This window comes from Symphalangus syndactylus, chromosome 14 (assembly GCF_028878055.3).
Source record: "Symphalangus syndactylus isolate Jambi chromosome 14, NHGRI_mSymSyn1-v2.1_pri, whole genome shotgun sequence".
Lineage (NCBI taxonomy): Eukaryota > Metazoa > Chordata > Mammalia > Primates > Hylobatidae > Symphalangus > Symphalangus syndactylus.
This window is the reverse complement of record NC_072436.2, coordinates 89,807,701-89,826,371: the sequence shown is the minus strand read 5'-3', so window position 1 is coordinate 89,826,371 and position 18,671 is coordinate 89,807,701. Positions and strand designations below refer to the sequence as shown.

The following is an 18,671-nucleotide window of genomic DNA, read 5'->3' as shown; positions in this document are numbered from 1 at the left end:
AAATTATCATATCTACCTAGCATATTATTCATGATTCACAAGTAGATTTGCTGAAGAAAAAAAGTATCTTTTTTATTTTGTAAAACATAACTGTAAAGCCTGCTCTCATAACCATAGAAATGTACTGTTAAAGCTGAAGTGTTGTATAGGCCATGGAATACACAGTTTTCTGTAATTACCTAAGACAAAATACAGTGAAAAACAAAAACCCACATGAAGACAGAGCGCAACCAAATAGCCCTTTCTTTCTTCCCCTCCTAATCCTGTGAAGGCTACAGAAGTCTCCTCAAGACCAGGTTTTTTTCTTCCTAACTCTCCTTGCTGTTTAAACAATTACAAATCTTATCAAGTCTTCATTTCTCTTGAAGTCAAGTGAGAGAGAACTGCCAACTCTAATAAGATTTACAAAGGCTAGTTCCCCTTAGCAGTGTCAGCAAAAAACAAAGACATTATACAATAAAACGGAGCCACACAGAGCTTTTGTCTCTATAGCTTTCAAAATCAGATTTAATAATTCACCTTTTTTTCACCCATTTCATCCATAAATGCCATTTATCCATGTGTTGATTGCCTTGCTTTGACCCATAAGCTATCTACTTTAAATCCTGACATCTCCTACTTAGCCACTGATTCGTCTTTTTCACACCACTCACTCACTCACTTTCTGTTAGAGGCTTTGCTGTATTTATACAACAGTATTTTCGTTGGTCATTGTCATGTAACAGCACCGGCAAAACACACTGAAGACTGAATTTTATTTCTAAAGGGGAGAAAACAGAACTTAGGTATGACTTTTGTTGTTTAATGCCACAGTTTTAAGCCCCAAGAACCACAGAAATTACAACTTGGCCTCCACTACCCAGATAAATGTCATTAGCCAAATATCCTTAGAAAATCCCTTGCAATCCCTTACACGCATCCCTGTTTATTAGTCTGCAGAAGCTTCCCAATCCAGCAACATCTAAATTTCTCTACCACTGTATTTCTCTTGATAAGGCATTTGTAAATTAAGAAATGTTATTTAATCTCTAACATTTTTAAACGTCAGCTGACCTCACACTTCAAGAAACCACATAAATGACAAAATTTTACTTAAATTTGACAAATGTTGGACTTGGATATAACAGTGGAAACCAACATTATTCCAAAAAGCCTAATGAAGAAACTCTTCACATCCTCTCTTCCCCTTTTTCCACAACCAAAAGCAGGTTTTTACCGCTCTATCTGCAAAAGGCAGAGAGCACTGACCGCGAGCCCTGTCTTTCTCGTCCTTTACCACGAGTGACCACAACCACGTGGGGATTATCAACCACCGCCGTGGTATACGTCTCCTGTGCTTCATTTCTCATCAAACACATGCCCAATCTTCTAGATGCTTGTTTCCATCTTAAGGGCAAAGTCTGTGTGTTACAGACATAGAAGTGGTAGAAACAAGTACAGTGGTCATACAGGTGGGCCGCGGTCCAATATAGGGCCCAACCTGCCAAGGAACCCGAGGAATAAGAAGAGGCCATTGTATTTGCCACTTGGAAGGGAGTAGTGTTGGTAGAAAGGCCTCCAGAAGGAACTCAAACTTGGATGTGGGGGCTGCCAATCCTTACGAGGATGTCAAGGGAGAGGCTGTGGAGGTGGTAAGGTAAAGAGGCCCCCAGAAACAAGGCCCTTCCCTCGAAGCGAACTGCCACACGTTTGGCCAGCTTAGGAAGACCCCATGCACCAGCCCGGTCCCCTCCTCCCCGCGCCCTGCCCAGGCCCCGGCCCCCGTGGGTCGGGCGTCGGGCCTTACCTTGGCTGCAGTCCTTGCCGCGGAAGCCGGTTCGCGAGCAGTCGCACACGGCCTGGTCGTCCACCACGGAGCACACGCCTCCGTTGAGGCACACCCCGCCCTCGCCCTCCTCGCCCGCCTCGCACGGGCTTCCCCCGCCGCTGTTGGGCGGCTCATCGTCCAGCTTCACCTCGCCACTGTCCACAGGCAGGACCTGAGAGGAGTTGACCCTCACGTCGCGAATCCACCCCTTGAAGGGCTCCCGCTCCCTCACCGAGGCCAGGGTGAGCTTGAGCGCCGCGGCGCGCAGTTCCGGGGGCAGCCCCCCGACGAAAAGGCCGCTGAACACCGTCATGTCCCTGCGCTTGGACTTGACCTCCACCCACTTGGCCTCCACCTGGTCGATGAAGAGCGTGGTGTTGCGGAACTGGCGGCGGATGCGCACGCTGTGCCAGGCGCCATCGTTAACCGGCGTGTCGGCCAGGAGCGTCGCAGGCTCAGCGCAGAAGATAGAGAAGCTGAGCTGGAGGCGGCCGCCGCGCGTCAGAATCAGCTCCAGGAAGTCGCAGAAGCCCTCGTCGTCGAAGTAGAGCACGAGGCCGCGGGCGCTGCGCGTCTTGAGCTGGAAGCTCATCTCGCTCTCGCAGCAGGCGTTCCACTTGGGGAAGCGCGTCCATTGGCCCTCGGCGCCCGGAAACTCCAGCCCGCTGCCCAGCTCCGCCCAGCAGCCCAGGAGCAGCAGCGAGAGGCACAGAAGAAAACAGCCCCCGCGCTGGAGCAGCGCCGTCCCCATGCTCGGGGCTGGGGTGCGGCGGGGGGGTGCCGGGGCCGACAGGGTCAAAATGGTCCTGGACACCGTGACGAAGAAATAAGGGTACCGAGAGACAGAAAGGTAAGGGGAAAGGCGGGAGTGGGAGGGATGTGCCCTCCTTTATCTAGTTCTTTTTTTCTTCTTCTTCTTCCAATAACCCCGCCCTCTCTCCCTGTAGTCCTCTTCCAACTGGAAACCGTTGACCCCAGTGGTACAGGGTAGCCACAGAACTTCCAGACCAAAGGGGGGATGCACTTTGGAGGCAATGTTCTGGAAAAGGCTTCAACAAAAGATCAAGGGAAAGCACTGACCCATTTGAGTCTGATTAACTAATTTAAGAGCATCTGCGGTGTCAACAGATACTTAACTCCTCAAATCCCATTATCTGCCAGGTTCCACCAGTGGTACCAGGCCAAAAGGAAGCAGTGAGAGTCAGTAAAAAGAAAACACTTTTCTCAAGAATGTACAGGAAGCCAGCAGTGAGCCAGTATCCTTGGATGCTTGTGAATGCCTCAAGTGTGTCTCCTTTAGATGTGGTGTCTTAAAGCAGAATGGAGAAAGGGATGCTTGCCTCTTTAGGGCACCACTTCTTAACCCGAGGATAGCTTCAAAGGCCTGCTTCTTCTGTCATAGCATGGGCTTCAGCACCGCTGCAGCCAAAGCCTAATTCCTTGTGCATGGTCTCACAAGTTGGATTTTACTTCTCTTTTCAGCTACGGCAACAGTAGGACTCAAACCCAGCAGTTGCGAAATAGCCAGAAGCTGTTAGATGTGGAAATCGCAACAGCTCCTCTTCTCTCTGCCTCTGCAGGGCCAAGGTAAGACGCCAGCACATCAACTGGTTGTGTGTTGGTGATGCATTTTGGTTTTATCTTGTCTTTTTTAAGGACTCAGACATCTGCAGAGAATTAAAGTCAAAATTAAGGTCTAAAGTCAATACAGTATTATATAAATCATTATTCAGCTCATAACACAGATGTAGACCTGGTCCTATTAGTAAGGCAAAGGGTTAACCTTCTTGTATGGAGCTTTTGTTATCCTCACTACAAGTGAGTCCTAATATTTTCTAATAGTTAATATCACACTTTTACAGTCAGCCATGACACCCTTGTAGTTTATTATAACTGTTAGTTGGTAACCCGAAGTTTTAAAGAGAAATTTGATTATGGTTATCCTTTTCTTTTTGCAAGATAGTTTAATTTTTAAAATATGTGAGAGAAAAAATACTTTTAAGGATTTTACCTATGTTTTGTGCTTGTTCTGTGGACAGTAAAAATACAACCTATTCAAATCTCAGTTAAGAGATTTTACAATTGGCAAATTAGATTAAACTGTTGGCAGGAAGCTGCCAGCTTAGACTTGTATAGCATTCCTGCCATTTTATTTTTCTTAGAAGGAATATTGATGGTTTCTTGGTAGTCTCTTGCAAAATTTCACACAAGTATAGTTCTCCTTTATATTAATGAATAATCTTTTGTAAAAGAAAACCACTAATTGGAGCCAGATTTATGTTTTTGGCATTGTCTCAATTGCCCTAATATTAACTTCTCTAAAGGTGCATAAAGTATTTAATTTTTTGCCCAACAGTGTAGATCTAACTCCTCCTGAAGTCTGTATCTGGCTGTCAGCCCTCAAAATTTGTGTGGTCAGAAGAGCAGTTGGCATGTATGTAATCTCAGCTGCAGTGGCTCCAGGATGCTAGAATTTAAAACCATACCTTTGAATCACTCGCTATACTATTAAATCACTTCTCTGTATTCAACTCTAATCTGACAGGTTCTTGAAATGGTACAGAAATCATAAACACTGATTTTTTTTTAAGTCATTTTTTAACCAAAAAATTACTCTTACCTTTTGAAAAAAATTACAAATGTATAATCTGTTCATGTCAAGGAAGTGCATTATTTTTCTCACTATTTCTTATATTCCCCACCACTTGCAAACACACACACTGCAATATACATACACCATACACACATGCACACACACACCCCAAATTTATTGTCTGGACGAGGAAGCTGACTATCCAATTAACACTTTTTTCCCCCTACAAGCTGAAACTAGCAGTAATTTATGGCACCGCATTGTGCTGCTGCTTCTCCATGGAGGGAGCTGAGAGCATTTCTCTTCAGTACAGAGCAATCCCTACAGGTGTCAGCTGAGAGCCACCAAGCTAGGGGATCCCACTTCAAGTTCCTCCCAGATGAAATTGATGACTGGTTCTCTCTCTTTCAACACATACACACACACACACACGCACACTGTGCGGGTGTGCGCACATACTGCCCACTAGCAAAAGGAAATAAAAATCTCAGTTGCTTATTTATTATGTCTGATACATTCCACACCATCAGCAATCACCAGTCATATCTTGTCTTCTCCTGTATTAAACCCAAGGAAAGGGGCTTGTCAAGTCGTCTGAAATAGCCTATTATTCAGTATACTTTCATATTTTAAGTGGACTCAGGAATCTGCTAAATTTTCAGTCATTTGCAAAATAAATCTGGAATGTCATGATCAAGAGTGGTGCTTTGAACCCTTTCTCAAGCTCGTGTGTTAGAAAACCTTTTTTTTTCTTGTGTGTGTAACTCTGTTGGAGCCAATTATTATATTAATTAATGTTACATTGATCACATAACCTTTTTTCTCCCGTCCCTCCTGCCCTCCTCCACTAATGCACACCTTGACAATTTTAAGGGATGGTGGAAGAGACAAAAACCCTAGAGCAATATATATGTACATATAGATGTATACATTCTTATCACAGGGAGGTTAACTGGTTTTCCCAGTTCTTGGAGGAAGCTCATTGTATGTGAGCAAGTATCTGTATTTATATGGAGAAAAGAGGATTCTCTCTAGGTGCCGGAAAGACCTGGCGAGTTCACAAATTAGAGGATGAAATAAAGGGATCTGAAAGACAACGTTACTGCAGCCAAAAGAAGCGCTCTAATTCAAAAGCAGACTAACAGCATCATTAATCTTTTATTTCATTTCTAGAATCAAATTCATCCTAAGTCACTAGGAGGATCAATACAGTACGCTCATCGGCTGCAGTTGCATATTTTCGTGTTTCTGATATCACACACACATACACACCTATACCTTTCCATGCACCCTTCTATATATATATATATATATATATATATATATATATATATCTCCTCATAAAGAACATGAAATCTCTGAGAGAAATTTTAGAAGTGCTTATTATTTCATCCCTGGCTTTTGCAAAGTCCCTCAATACCAATGCACACCCAAAATTCTCTCTGGCTTTCCCGCCCAGTCTCTAAGCTCCATCTCTAATACCAGTGCAGTTTCTTGGAGCTCGGAGTCTACTGCACAAATTAAGGATGGGCACAGTGTGGGGCTGATGAGGTAGGGAAAGAAATATATAGAGAGATATTTTATTGCTTTGATATCCAGCCTGTCTGTTCTTTCCTTTCTTTTGCTAATAAATCACTGCATTCAGCCTTTAAGTTACTACCCCAGTTCCACCATCTCTTCTTGCCATCTATTTAAAAGGCTTCATGCAAAACAACCAAGATCTACACTCCTCCACCCTCCCACCACCCATCTTTCCCTGTGTATTTGTGGCAGATCCTGGCTCAGTTACAATGGGGAAAGATATCCTTCTTCAGCTTGCCTCGCCCCATCCCCTCCCCCCAACCCAAATTGAGCTTCTTTACCTGCCCGGTTATTCCCCTTAGCTCGAGCCAGAGCCTGAAGCATGCATCGGTCAAAGCGAATTTCCTGAGGTCTATGGATAAGGCGACTGCTGCTGCCTTTTCAGAGGCGTCAGGCTTGAGCGTCTATCTCCAGGAGTGCGGGAGGGGAGAACAGGCAACGGAGGGGAGCAGGAGGAGGAGGAGGAGAAGGAGGAGGAGGGGGAGGAGAGGGAAAGAGCTGGGAAGGAAAAGGCGGTGGTGGAGCCTGAGAAGGCTGGGTTACGTGACGCCGAGTGCTGTCCTTCTGAAAGAGAAGGGCGGAGCTGAGCTCTCCGCAGTACCATGGAGAGTGGCGGGCCCGTCCTTTGGCTGGGAAATGGGTGGACTCGGCCCGTGGTCGCAGCCCCTCCAGGTCTGGATGCTGCGGAGCGAGATGCTTTTACCTTTGCATCGTCCCCTTGCAGGGGGAGCCTGATCCTGGGGGCGGGGACCTGCCGCAAGCGCTTCTAACTTGTCACCACCCTCTCTTCCCCATCAGAAAGAAAGAAAAAAGAGAGAGAGAGAGAGAGAGAGAGAGAACGAACGAACACGAACCAGAGAACCACGTAGCCTACTGAGCATGCCCAGGCCCCTGCTAGACCCATGGAAAGCTGTATGGAGATTCCACTTCTCCGGGATTTAGTAGTGATTGGGCGGGGATACCTGAGAGGGTGCCAGGAAAGGGCCCAGCAGTCAAAGAGAAGGGGCCAAGGAGTCGATGATTATGATGAGCTCTGGCTTTGCTTGTGCACCTTGGTCTCCTGCTTGGAACCCTTGAAAAGAAGCTGCAGCTTTTCGAGGAAAGCAGGAGCAAGCAAGACTCACACGGGCACTGGCATTCTCCTAGATCCGATGTCCCTTGCCCCACCCCTTATTGTGGCTCTGCCTTGAGTAATCACAACAAATCTTCATGACTTGCCTAGGCTGTGCCAAAAAGATGTAAAAGGAACCCACTAGGGTAAGATGCCAACTTGCAGACGACGATCAACTGTGTCTGACAAGGTGCTTTTTACTGCAGCCTCTCGTCCTTCTCCAGCCTTCCTTGCTCTGTCTTGAACCAAGTTTTCTACCTGTTTAACTCTTCCCTCTGTCTCCTCCTCCCTTTTGCAGCTGGTAAAACCTGGTGAAAGTAAAACTCGGTGTGAGGCTCTAACCATACAACTGGGCATGCCCAATAGGCATTGCTGGGTTTGGGGAGAAAGGGGTTAAATCTAAGGGAGCTTACAGATTAGATGGTAGAGGAGTCCGGGGTCTGTGGCTTTATATTATGGTTTGCACCCTATGGGCATTTAAATTCCTATTCCTATATATTCCTAGCCTGGGTTAGTTTTGGAGCAGATACAGACATTTTTATTGCAACGCCACAAACCTAATAGTCTGAACCTCAAATACTATAAGGCAAGACTATTTTTGGCCTCCAGGCCCTATAGAGCAAGGATTTAAGAACTAGATAAATTTGGGAACATCAAAATAATATACATTACAATTACAGTATGTATATTCTTCCAAAAAACTATAACTCATTCCTATGATAAGCCGATTTATACTTTCACTACTTTTATGAAAGAGTCTAAATAACCTGAAGGCAGATATCACAGGTTTTAATATGTTTATCGCCCTTAGAGAGGCAGTTTTGTCAAGTGGTTACATGTTTGGGAAATAGATTGTCTGAGCTTCAATTCAATCTCTGCGATTTATTAGTTGTAAGCTCAGCAAGATACTTAACCTTATGCTGCCTCAGTCACCTCATCTGTAAAATGGATGTAATAATAGCTCCCTCTTCATGTGTTTGATGTTGTGAAGATGAAATGAATAAACATAAAATATTTGGAATTGTGGATTCCAAATTGTGGAATATTGGCTATATTTATCAACTACAACCCACTCTGTGTTCTATTTGACTCAGTGGAAGGAATTTCTCTGAAACCCGAATTCTTTGACTATAAAATAGAGGTATTAGTCATTGTCAACTTATTCCATAAGATTGCTTTGGGAATGTAATGAAATAATAGCTGTTAACATGATTCTTAAAACAAAAATTTAATTTTAAATGATATAAAACTAAGACTCAGAAAATTACTTACCTAAATTATTCAGTCATTCAGTGAACTTGAAACAAAAAATAGTCTAATTAATTCGGGGCCTTTTTCAATTTTTCCTACTATTAGGTTATAGAACAAATAGCACAGAAGGTACACCCCAATGTGTTTAGTATAGAACTAAAGCTATTGCAAACGTAAGTGGAATAGACAGCACACTTTCAAAAATCAAGTCTAACTTGGTTCCATGATGCTCTTAAGATCTGGTGTGAACATGCATCAGTGAACATTATGGTAGTGCTAGAGGAACTCTTAAGAGTCAAAGCACTGCCTTTTACCTGGATTTGTAAAAACTCATTATTTACCACCAGTGCATGTGATCCAAACAATTTCCTACTTTATTTCATTTCGTCTTTGTGAATTTTTATTTTATCTTCAATTGGGCTACACAGTGTTTTCACTGAGTCAAGGTTTTCCTTGAGATGTCTTCTGTGGTGTTTTGATTAAAAAAAATGTTGACATTCTTAAGCTGCATGTGTAAATTTTAAGATTAAAAAAACCGGTGTTCCCACATCTCTTCACCACCGCCTCCCTGACACACACACACAAACTATATAAACTGAAGGAATAGATGATGTATTGGAGTAATCCCCTTTGCAATCAGGTTTAGGGTACTTACTGTATGTAGTCCAAGGAAGTGGACAGCCACAGGATCTTTTTTTTTTTTTTTTCAGTAAATATGCAGAGAGAAAACTATCTGTATGTAGCTTAGAATGCAAATATCACAACATAATGTAATGATAAAAGTTGTTAATTTATTTTAAAGTACGAGTTTTTCTGTTGTTTCTCCATAAATTACTTCAAGTCTCTAAGTGCCAGTTTTTTCATCAGTAAAATAAAGATAATGGCGTCTCCATTTATAAGACTTGGTGGAGATAATGTCAACATTGAATGTTAATTTTGTGCCTACTCCTCGCCAAACAGTGCTCTAAGTGCTTTACTTACATTAACTTACTCTAGCCTCACAGCAACTCTAAGAGGTTGGTTCTAGGATTTCACTCATTTTACCAATGAGAAAAAGTGAAGCATAGAGAGATTAGCCCAGATAGTGAAAGTCTCCTAAGCAAGCAACAGTGGAGGAAAAATTCAAACTCAATTCTGTAATCTTAACCACCTTGCTACACTGACTTTGAACGGATCATCAGATATACCTAGCAAAGTGCTTGGCAGAATGCAGATGCCCGTTAATTGTTCATTCCTTTTCCTTTCGAAGACTTTCATCAGGAGGAAGCTAGGAAACTAAACAGTCAACTCCAGAATTTTGCCATAACATTCCTTAATGACTAATACTGTATGAAATATATGATATTCATGTACTTTGTTACATATTATAGGTGACGTGTTCTCAATGTTACTACCTTTTTTTGTTTCTGGGCAAGATATGAGGTAATTCCTGTAGATCTGAATTTGAAGCAATCTAACATTTGTAAGAACAATCTAGTATTTTTCTAGAAGGTGGGAAGTAGGATTAATTCCTCCTGAATCACCTTAGGGAATCTACTAATTTTAGGCTACAGAAATATGTTAAGGATTTCAACTCCTGCCCCTAGCTACCACTCAGAACAAATGAGATAACTGTGAAATCAAGGTGCTTGTTTATGATTATGTCTGATTGGGAGAATTTGTGGCAACCCAAATATGGAAACATAAATAATATCTCATGCCATAAACTGGTAAACATTTTGCAACAATGAAAATGGAAATGCATGCTCACTTAAAGCAAATATATTTCCATAAGTTATTAATATTAATGAGAATTCTAACATGGAGACTAACTCTACACTAAAAATAAATGAAACTAAGTAGTAAGATTTTTTTTGACTGAGAAATGAATGCAACAGAGACACTCTGTTTATTGCTGCAATCAGACCCTGTGCTTTAACATTAGGAAATCAATGTAAACACCTACTTTCTCAATTAACATTAAGGTAAAGTGGAAGCTTTGATATACCTATGAATTCCAATACTGATATCAGTTATGAAGGGTGCTTTATCTTTACTGATATAAGGGGTAGAAGAAGAAACACGTGGTAACAATGAGGAAAAATATCAGTTGATATACATTAAATGCATTTTCACTTAAGATGAGAAACAACTCAAAAGAACAGTAAGATTTATCACTCTGAGGGGATTTTCTATTTACTTTCCTATAGATGATCAAAATGAAGCCACTTTCTCTTACTACAATAATCACAGTATCAGGAAAATATTACATGCTAATTCAACTAAATTTCAGATTGCTATTGAATTTCTCTAACTAATTACATTATCAGTGCTGCACAATTGGAATTCTATTGTTTAGCTCATGACTTTATTTTAATAATAAATATAATCCTATTTTTTGTTTGCAGTTAAGTGTCTCTAATTTCCTTTATATGAACCAATTAGAGTTTTCTAGTTACAAAAGTTTAAGAATAGATATTGAACATGCTGCCATATAAAATTTATTTTACAACTAGATGAATTTAAAAATGCAAGGAAATGTAATCAAGTCTAGGGTTTGAGACTCAGCTATAAAATGGAATAAACAGACTAGGATTTACATATACAAAAAGACACATAATTTCCTATTAAGTTTACTAAGTAACTTTCAGGAGAAATAAGCAAAGTCAGTATGTTAAATACTTTCTTACTACTTGAAAAAATCTTAAACATAGTAAAATTAGGCTACTTTTCCATGAGTATGTAAATTTTCTGTAATCAGAAGGTAGAATGTGATTTAAAATGGCTGCAAATCATTAATGTAATGATAATTATTAAGGTATCAAGCAGCAGTAGAGAAAGCACGTAGATAGGTCCTTGAGAACAGTAGTTAAGTTTTGAACGATGCACCTGCTAGAAAGACTTCAATGTGGAAACCCTGCAGTGTGTTTGATGGGCAGTATTTTTAAATCTAGGGCAGCACTTACACCTGGGTGTGTTCCTCCATGTTTACTTCCACCCCTCCTTCCCCCACAATGAGGAAAAATCTTTCTGGGAAGAATAGCTGTCGCTAGATGAAGTCTGTGAAAAGTCCCTGCCAGAGGGTTTATTTTTCCTCTATCGGTGATTTAGTTGCACACTTCAGCCTGTCATCATTGTCCCCTCTAAGGACTTATTTCTCTTCCTATGAGCAGAACTTTCTTCCCCCAACCCAACTCTACACTCAAGCCTGCCATTCTCAACTGCTAGGCTCCAGAAAAGGAATTATCTCATTCATCACAATGTGGCTTCAAATTTATTTTTATTGGGTGCCTGCAACTAGTTAATTTGCTTAATTTAGCCAGTCCTATTTAATATTCCTTACTATGACTTTTAAGAAAAGAGCAAGGGATTTGTGATGAGTTATGGATGTCAGTGAAATTCAGTCTTATTATATCTTTGCTTCTTTTTAGCCTATTTCTGCCCCCTAGAAATCTGTGGAATCAATTTTCTGTGATGGCATCTCAAAACATTTTGTGGTAAGCTTTTAAAACACATCCTATTTGATTTTATGTTGGGCTTATGGATTTTTAAAAATATTCAATTCTTACCAGTTTTCCAACTACTGCCCTCCTCCTACTTAATATAGCTTTAAACCTCATAGTTTTTTTTTTCAGAGTTTTCTTCTCATTTTTATGTTTGCCTTTCTCATCCATTTGTCCTACTTACATTTTTTCATTTAATACTTCAGACACCCACAGAGCTAGATAGCTTAAGAATACAGAAAGTTGTCGATATTTCATTGTAACTTCACAAATTAGAGCAATAGTACCCACTTTTTATGTAAAAAAAAAAAAAAAAGAGATCTTAGGTTTTTGAAGAGATTTGTGAAGCAGAATAGGGAAGGGTTTTATTTTGATGAGAGTTTTCTTGCTGACGAAAGAAGACCAGTGAAATAGGAATAAACTACTTCCTTAAGTATATGCTTAATGTACACATCCCATTGAATGAAGTTATAGTACAGTATAGGTACTTTAATTTTCTCTAGAATGAGGAGAGCAGACTGAAACGCTTAACAGTGTCTGGTGTTTGACATACATGAGTGAGGTAGGCAAACTGGGAAAACAATGAGGATTGGCAGACATTGTGGACACCTAAAATGTTCATACTTCTCTAAAAATGGCATTCACTCCGCAGCCCCAACAGCTTGTGACCATGTGAGTCTGGTGTTGCCAGATCCTATGATTTTACAAGAGCAGTGGGAAATCTGAAATTTTATGTAAAATCTTCTGATTTTAAAATCTTGGCTTATTAAAAAATAATCATCACTACTACCACAATACCGTGCAGGACAAAATAGACTTCTCTGCTGTTTGGAAATGGCACACAGCCTACCAGTTTATTCCCTTCACAGCTTTGTATACACATACACATGCAAACTCATAATCGGGTGGTTATTCTCTCTAGTAAACATTTCAAAAGATTTATTTACATGTTCTAAATTCAGCCAAGCACATAGGATAGATAAAACAGTACAGTTGCTATTAAAAGTTTACCTTTAGAACATGAAGATAACTGTTTTAAGTAGTTTGGTATGTTACTAGAAGCACTGAATTCTGAGTTACATGTGTTTCTAGCTGCAGCTTTGTTACTTGCTTTGTATGGCACAGAGACAAATCTCTTAGCTTCTCCTATAGTAGTACCTGCATGTTATATGTTGGGAGTTGAATTGTCCCCCTAAAAGATATGTTGAAGTCTTAACCTTATCTATGAATGTGACTATTTGGAAATAGGGTCTTTGCAGGTGTAATCAAATTAAGATAAGGTCATACTGGATTAGGGTGGGCCCTAAATCCAGTGACAGGCATCTTTAAAAGGAGAGACACATTTGAAAACACAGAGGAGATATAAGAAAGACAATCATGAAGACAAAGACAAATTGCAGTGATATAACTATACAGCTAAGAAATGCCAGGTGATGCCAGCAACCAGCAGACTACTCAAAGAGAGGCATGGAACAGATTTTTCCTTAGGTAAGAACCAATCTGGCTGACACCTTGATTTTAGCCTTCTAGCCTCCAGAATTCCGAGAGAATAAATGTTTTATTGTTATAAAAACCATCCAGTTGTATTTTAAACCACCCAATTTGTGATAGTTTGTGATAAACCTGGGAAACTAGTACAGGATGCGTGATAGAGGATGGAAAAATATAGTTATGAATAATACTATTATAAGAGGCCATTTGGCAGATGATTTTACATATATATTACTTTATCCATTACAACCTTGAAAAATAGACACTCTCTCTCACACACACACACACACACACAGACACACACACATACACACACTTGCTCTCATTTTCATTCTCTTTGTCTTTCAACAAACTATGGCTTGGAGATGCTACCCATCTCGCCTTCAAACTTGTAGACTGCTCCTGATAGAGTGAGGACCAAGTCTTTCTGAAACTAAAGTCCGTATTCTTCTTCACTGTACCATTCTATTGTGGTAGTTTTCAAATGTAGAAAACTATAAATATAAGATACAGACATTATTCTAGAGTCTACTTTTTGAGAAATTGAATATAAGAAGAGAAATCACAATAGAGCAAGAGTACGTCACCCTAAACGGATACATCTCAATACATTTTAGGTAGAAATAAATCTTGGATAGTGCAGGACAGTTCTCCAGGAAGCTTTTAATGGACTGAGTTCCCCCTGCCTTTTTCTTCTAGTTCTCAAGAATAATGACACAATTTGCTGAGAATGCAATATCTTGAAATAGAGAGGAGTGCGTGAAATAGCCCAGGCCTTGCCCCTGTTCCTCTTAGGAAATATAACATCTTCAAGTTACGGATTAACTGCCTGGGACAGCCCAGGCTTTGTTCCTCTCTCTCCCAGAAGTAGGATGTCCTTCAAATTGTTGCCCAGTGAGTTCCATGGCCCTTTAGATGTATGACCCAGGGCAGACTGCCTTTTAAGGTCTGTCAGCTGTGGGGCAAGTGGGCCACTCACAGCCAAGGCTCCATCCATTCTAGGCAGTTTTCTTGGGCCTTGGGGGACCTGTTTACAATGGATCCCAGGCATCTGTCGTCCCTTGCTTCCGATTTGTAAATAATAAATCTCCATCATGTAACTTGTTGTTTTTGAGTGTGCTCTGTCTCATCAAACTCAGACAAGTTGGTAACCAGTGCAGAGTGAACCTGCTTTCCAGATAGGATGTTAGGATAAGAAAAAAGGAATATTCTAGATTTCTAGTGATTTAATACTGGCAGAATGTTTAAATAAACTTGTTTATTATAAAATAACATAATACAAGACAGGAAACGTAAGTCTTGATCTTGATGAATTTCAAAAGATGAACATAACCTTATGACTTTCACCAAGATAAAATATTAGAATATTAAACTCCTATTCCTTCTAGTCATTTTCTATTCTCTCCTCCATAAATTTAATTAATAACTTGATTTCAAACTCCCAAAACTAATTTTGCTTGTTTTTGCTATCGAGATAAGTGGTATAATTCAGTATGTTCTACCGTGTGTCTGCCTTCTTTTGTTCAACTTTATGTTTGTGAAATCCATCCATGTTGTATGCGGCAGTGATTTTGTTTATTGTCAATGTTGAATTCAGTTTTATAAATTTACCAATATTTATCTAGTCAATTGTTGATAAACATTTGTATTGTTTTCAGTATTGGACTCTTACAAATAATGTCTTATAAACATTCTACATGTTATTTGTTGCAAATGTGTACACAATTCCACCCGGTTCATGCCTAGGAATGGAATTGCTGGGTCATGGGTTAATTTTAGTAGTTGTTGACAAACAGATTTCCAAAGTTGTCACTATTTATATCCTGAAAAACAATGTGTGAGAATTTCTCTCTTTCTGGCCAAAAAAATTTATCAATCATTTTAATTTTAGATATTCTGGTTGGTTTCACTGGTACCTCATTAACATTTTATTTTTTAATTTCCAGATGACCGATTATGTTAGGTACCTATTCATATATTTATAGGCCATTAGGATATCCTCTTTTAAAAAGGGGCCTATTCAAGTCTTTTGCCCATTTTTAAATAATTTGATTACTTGTCTTTTAAAATCAATTGTGGGGACTCTTTACATTTTCCAGGTATGATTGCTTCTGCAGTTGTATGTATTAAAATATTTTCCCCAATCTGTAATTAACCTTTGTTCCTTCTTCATTTTTTTGATAAACAGAAAACTTAAATGTTAATGTAATTCAATTTGTTAATATTTTCCTTTGTAGTTATTATTTCATGTGTCCTGTTTAAGAAAATCTTCCTATCTTGATATATATTCTCCTGTGTTACATTGCAAAAAGTTTTTAATTTTAATCCTTCTCACTTAGATTAATATTCCCTAGGGGATTATGTTTTTACCCGTAGGAATATCCAATTAATCCAGAATTATATATTGAAAAGGCTATAGTGTATTCATTATTCTACAGTGTCAACTTTATCAAAATCTATTTGATAGATTTTACATATTATATCATTATTCATTTATCTTTTTGTCTCAATGAGCTTTTATAATGAATCATAGTATTTTGTAGCTTTTGATAATTCAGCATTATGCATGTTTATTATTCTTCATATACATATACTTTATTAGATTAAGTAAATTCCTTTCTAATCCCAATCTGCTAATATTGGTGAAATCCTTCAAATACTGTTTCCACATTTATTGAAATAATCATATAATTTGTCTTATTTCTTTTGTTAATGTGATGAATTACACTAGTTATTTTTGAAATTTTGACCATTCTTAAATTCCTGGCGTATGCATTTCTTGTTCATCATATATTACTCTTTTATTAATTTTGTTTGGTAGTATTGTATATAGGATTTCTGCCTAAATCCAGAAAGAAAGTAGCCTACAATTTGGGAGCAAGTTTACACTATCCTTATAAAACAAGATGGAAAGTATTGTGGGTTTCTTTTCTATTCTTTGGAAGAGTTTACGTAATAACGTTATTGTTTTTCTCATCAAATACTTAGTATAATATTCACTAGCGAGATCACCTAAGCTAAGATTTTATTTTTTTCTATTCATAGAGGATTTCTACAGATGCTCCATTTCCCTCGGTATTAAGTAATTTTTTTATTCTCTCTTTTTACCTTTATAAATGTTACTAGGGAGTTATTAATTTTAATTATATTTCCTAAGAATCAATGATTGTTTACTTTTTTTTTCTTTTCTTTTTTTTTTTTTTTTTGAGACGGAGTCTCCCTCTGTCGCCCAAGCTGGAGTGCAGTGGTGCGATCTCGGCTCACTGTAAGCTCCGCCTCCTGGGTTCACACCATTCTCCTGCTTCAGGTCCCCAGTAGCTAGGACTACAGGCGCCCACCACCACGCCCGGCTAATTTTTCTGTATTTTTTTTTTTTTTTTTTTTTTTTTTAGTAGAGATGGGGTTTCACCTTGTTACCCCGGATGGTCTCAAACTCCTGACCTCATGGTCCGCCCGCCTCGGCCTCCCAAAGTGCTGGCATTACAGGCGTCAGCCAACGCGCCCGGCCATTATTGTTTACTTTTTACTGTATTTTTGTTTCTATATAATTGATTTCTGCTACTTTAGTTATTTCTCTTCTGTTTCCTTTGGGTTTAATACACTCTTCTAAGTTCTTACTCAGTTCTGGAGGTGTATAGTTAGAACTTTAATTTTCACTTTCTACTTTTCTAATCTCTCCATCAAAGATTATAATTTCCTTCTTAGTATGACTTTAGGTGCACTCCAGCAGTTCAGCTATGTAGTATTTCATTATTATTTAGGTAAATTATTTTTCATTGCTAGATGTGATTTCTTTTTCATCCATGGATACTAAGACTTAACTAGGAATTTTTTGTGATCCATAGATACATGAACTAATTTTCAAATACTGGGTGATTTTTTTCCATGATACTACCCATGCATAATTCATATCCCTTATGATATAAAACTTACTTAAGGCCTTGTATTTGTTAATTTTTTTAGGTGTTAACACTTTACATTTTAAGGAGCAAATGTTTTATGTCTGCCAGCTCAAGTTTATTTACCATATACTTTATATATTCTAAATACTTCATGTTCTGTAAAACTTTCTTTATATATTTGTTATAAATAAATATCCTTCATGTATTTTTTCTTTATATATTTGTTTAATCTGTTTAATGAAAAATTAGATTGTTATATATTCCTGGTAGATGAATGTTTTAAACATTCTGTTGTATTCCTTTTCATCTGTAGTGATATTGCTTGCCTTAAAGTTAATTTTATCAGATATTAGTATTGCTAACCCAGATTTATTTTGGTTAGTTTCCATAAGGTATATCTTTTTTATATTTTGCCTTAATCTTTCCATATGTTTTAATTTGTTATACTTCTTTTATAAATTGCATTTGGTTGACTTTTTAAAGTCCATATGAAAGTCTTTGTCTTTTACTTGAAGTTCTTTGTCTATTTACATTTAAAGTCATTACTGATACATTTGAGTATGTATGTAGCATCTTACTGTTTATGTTCTTATCATCTCCTTTCTTTTATTACATTTGTTACTTAATATTTTCTCCTGTAGGAGCATTTAGTGGTTTCCTAGGAGTATAGCATGAGTGAGTGATTTATCAGAGTCAAACATAAATTAATATTTCCAGGACAATGCAAGAACTCTTAAATTTTTTAAATTCTTTTGCCCTTTTCTGATTTTTGTGCTATTGTTGTTTTTATTATATTTCTACATTATAATCCATAGCTCATTACAATGATTATTTCATTGGTCAATATTTATTTATAATTATTTATATATCTATCTTTTCCTTTTCTCTTCAGTCCTTCTTTTACTTACTTGCTTTCATTGAACTTATTTTTTTTCTGTATTAAAAACTCCCTTTGTTATTTCATTTAGTTTGTGTACCTGTGGAGTGTATTTTACAATACATTCATTTTGGCATTCATTTTGTAAAGAAAACTATACTGGATAGAATATTCTAGTTTGGACATTATTTCTTTAAGCATTTAAAAAATATCCAAATATTTTCTGGCTTCCGCTTACTATGTCGAAATGTCAGCTCTGCAGTTTTATCATTGCTCCTTTAAGGTAATGTGTCTTTCCAAGGCCTTTTCGCAGCTCCTCCTCTCCCAACCCCATGGTGGTTTTTAAGACCATAATTTTAGGCATTTTTACTATGAGCATTTAAGTGATGGTTTTCTTTGTTTTTTTTTTCTGCTTATGGTCTTTCTAAATATTTAAGCTTGTATTTTTCTTTGGTTTTGGAAAATTCATAGCCAGTATCTAGTTTTATATTGCTTAATCCCAACTAATTCTCTCCTCTTTTTGTTTGGACTACAATTGTACATATGCTGGATAACTTCACCACATTCTATATGTCT

At 38.4% G+C, this 18,671-nt stretch overlaps 1 protein-coding gene and 1 long non-coding RNA gene across 27 annotated transcripts in view; one reads left to right on the top strand and one right to left on the bottom strand.

Moving 5' to 3' along the window:
• NRXN1 (neurexin 1) overlaps nt 1-6,759 on the bottom strand; it is a 1,136,968-nt gene extending 1,130,209 nt beyond the window's left edge. For 14 of the 26 annotated variants that reach the window (XM_055242606.2, XM_055242608.2, XM_055242615.2 and 11 more), the window contains exons 1-2: nt 6,263-6,524; nt 1,787-3,474 (exon numbers count right to left, since the gene is read on the bottom strand). In XM_055242606.2, the coding sequence (XP_055098581.1) occupies nt 1,787-2,558 (772 nt within the window). In that variant the 5' untranslated portion in view covers nt 2,559-3,474; nt 6,263-6,524. Of the gene's footprint in view, nt 1-661; nt 761-1,786; nt 3,475-6,262 lie in introns of those variants that run through there. The other 12 variants (XR_010115467.1, XR_010115468.1, XR_010115466.1 and 9 more) reach the window with 3 other exon arrangements.
• Nucleotides 6,760-6,866: 107 nt separating this feature from the next.
• The window catches only part of LOC134732376 (uncharacterized), a 1,392,928-nt gene continuing 1,381,123 nt past the window's right edge, over nt 6,867-18,671 (top strand). The window contains exon 1 of the long non-coding RNA XR_010115476.1: nt 6,867-7,282. This is a non-coding gene — a long non-coding RNA (uncharacterized lncRNA). The remainder of the gene's footprint in view (nt 7,283-18,671) is intronic.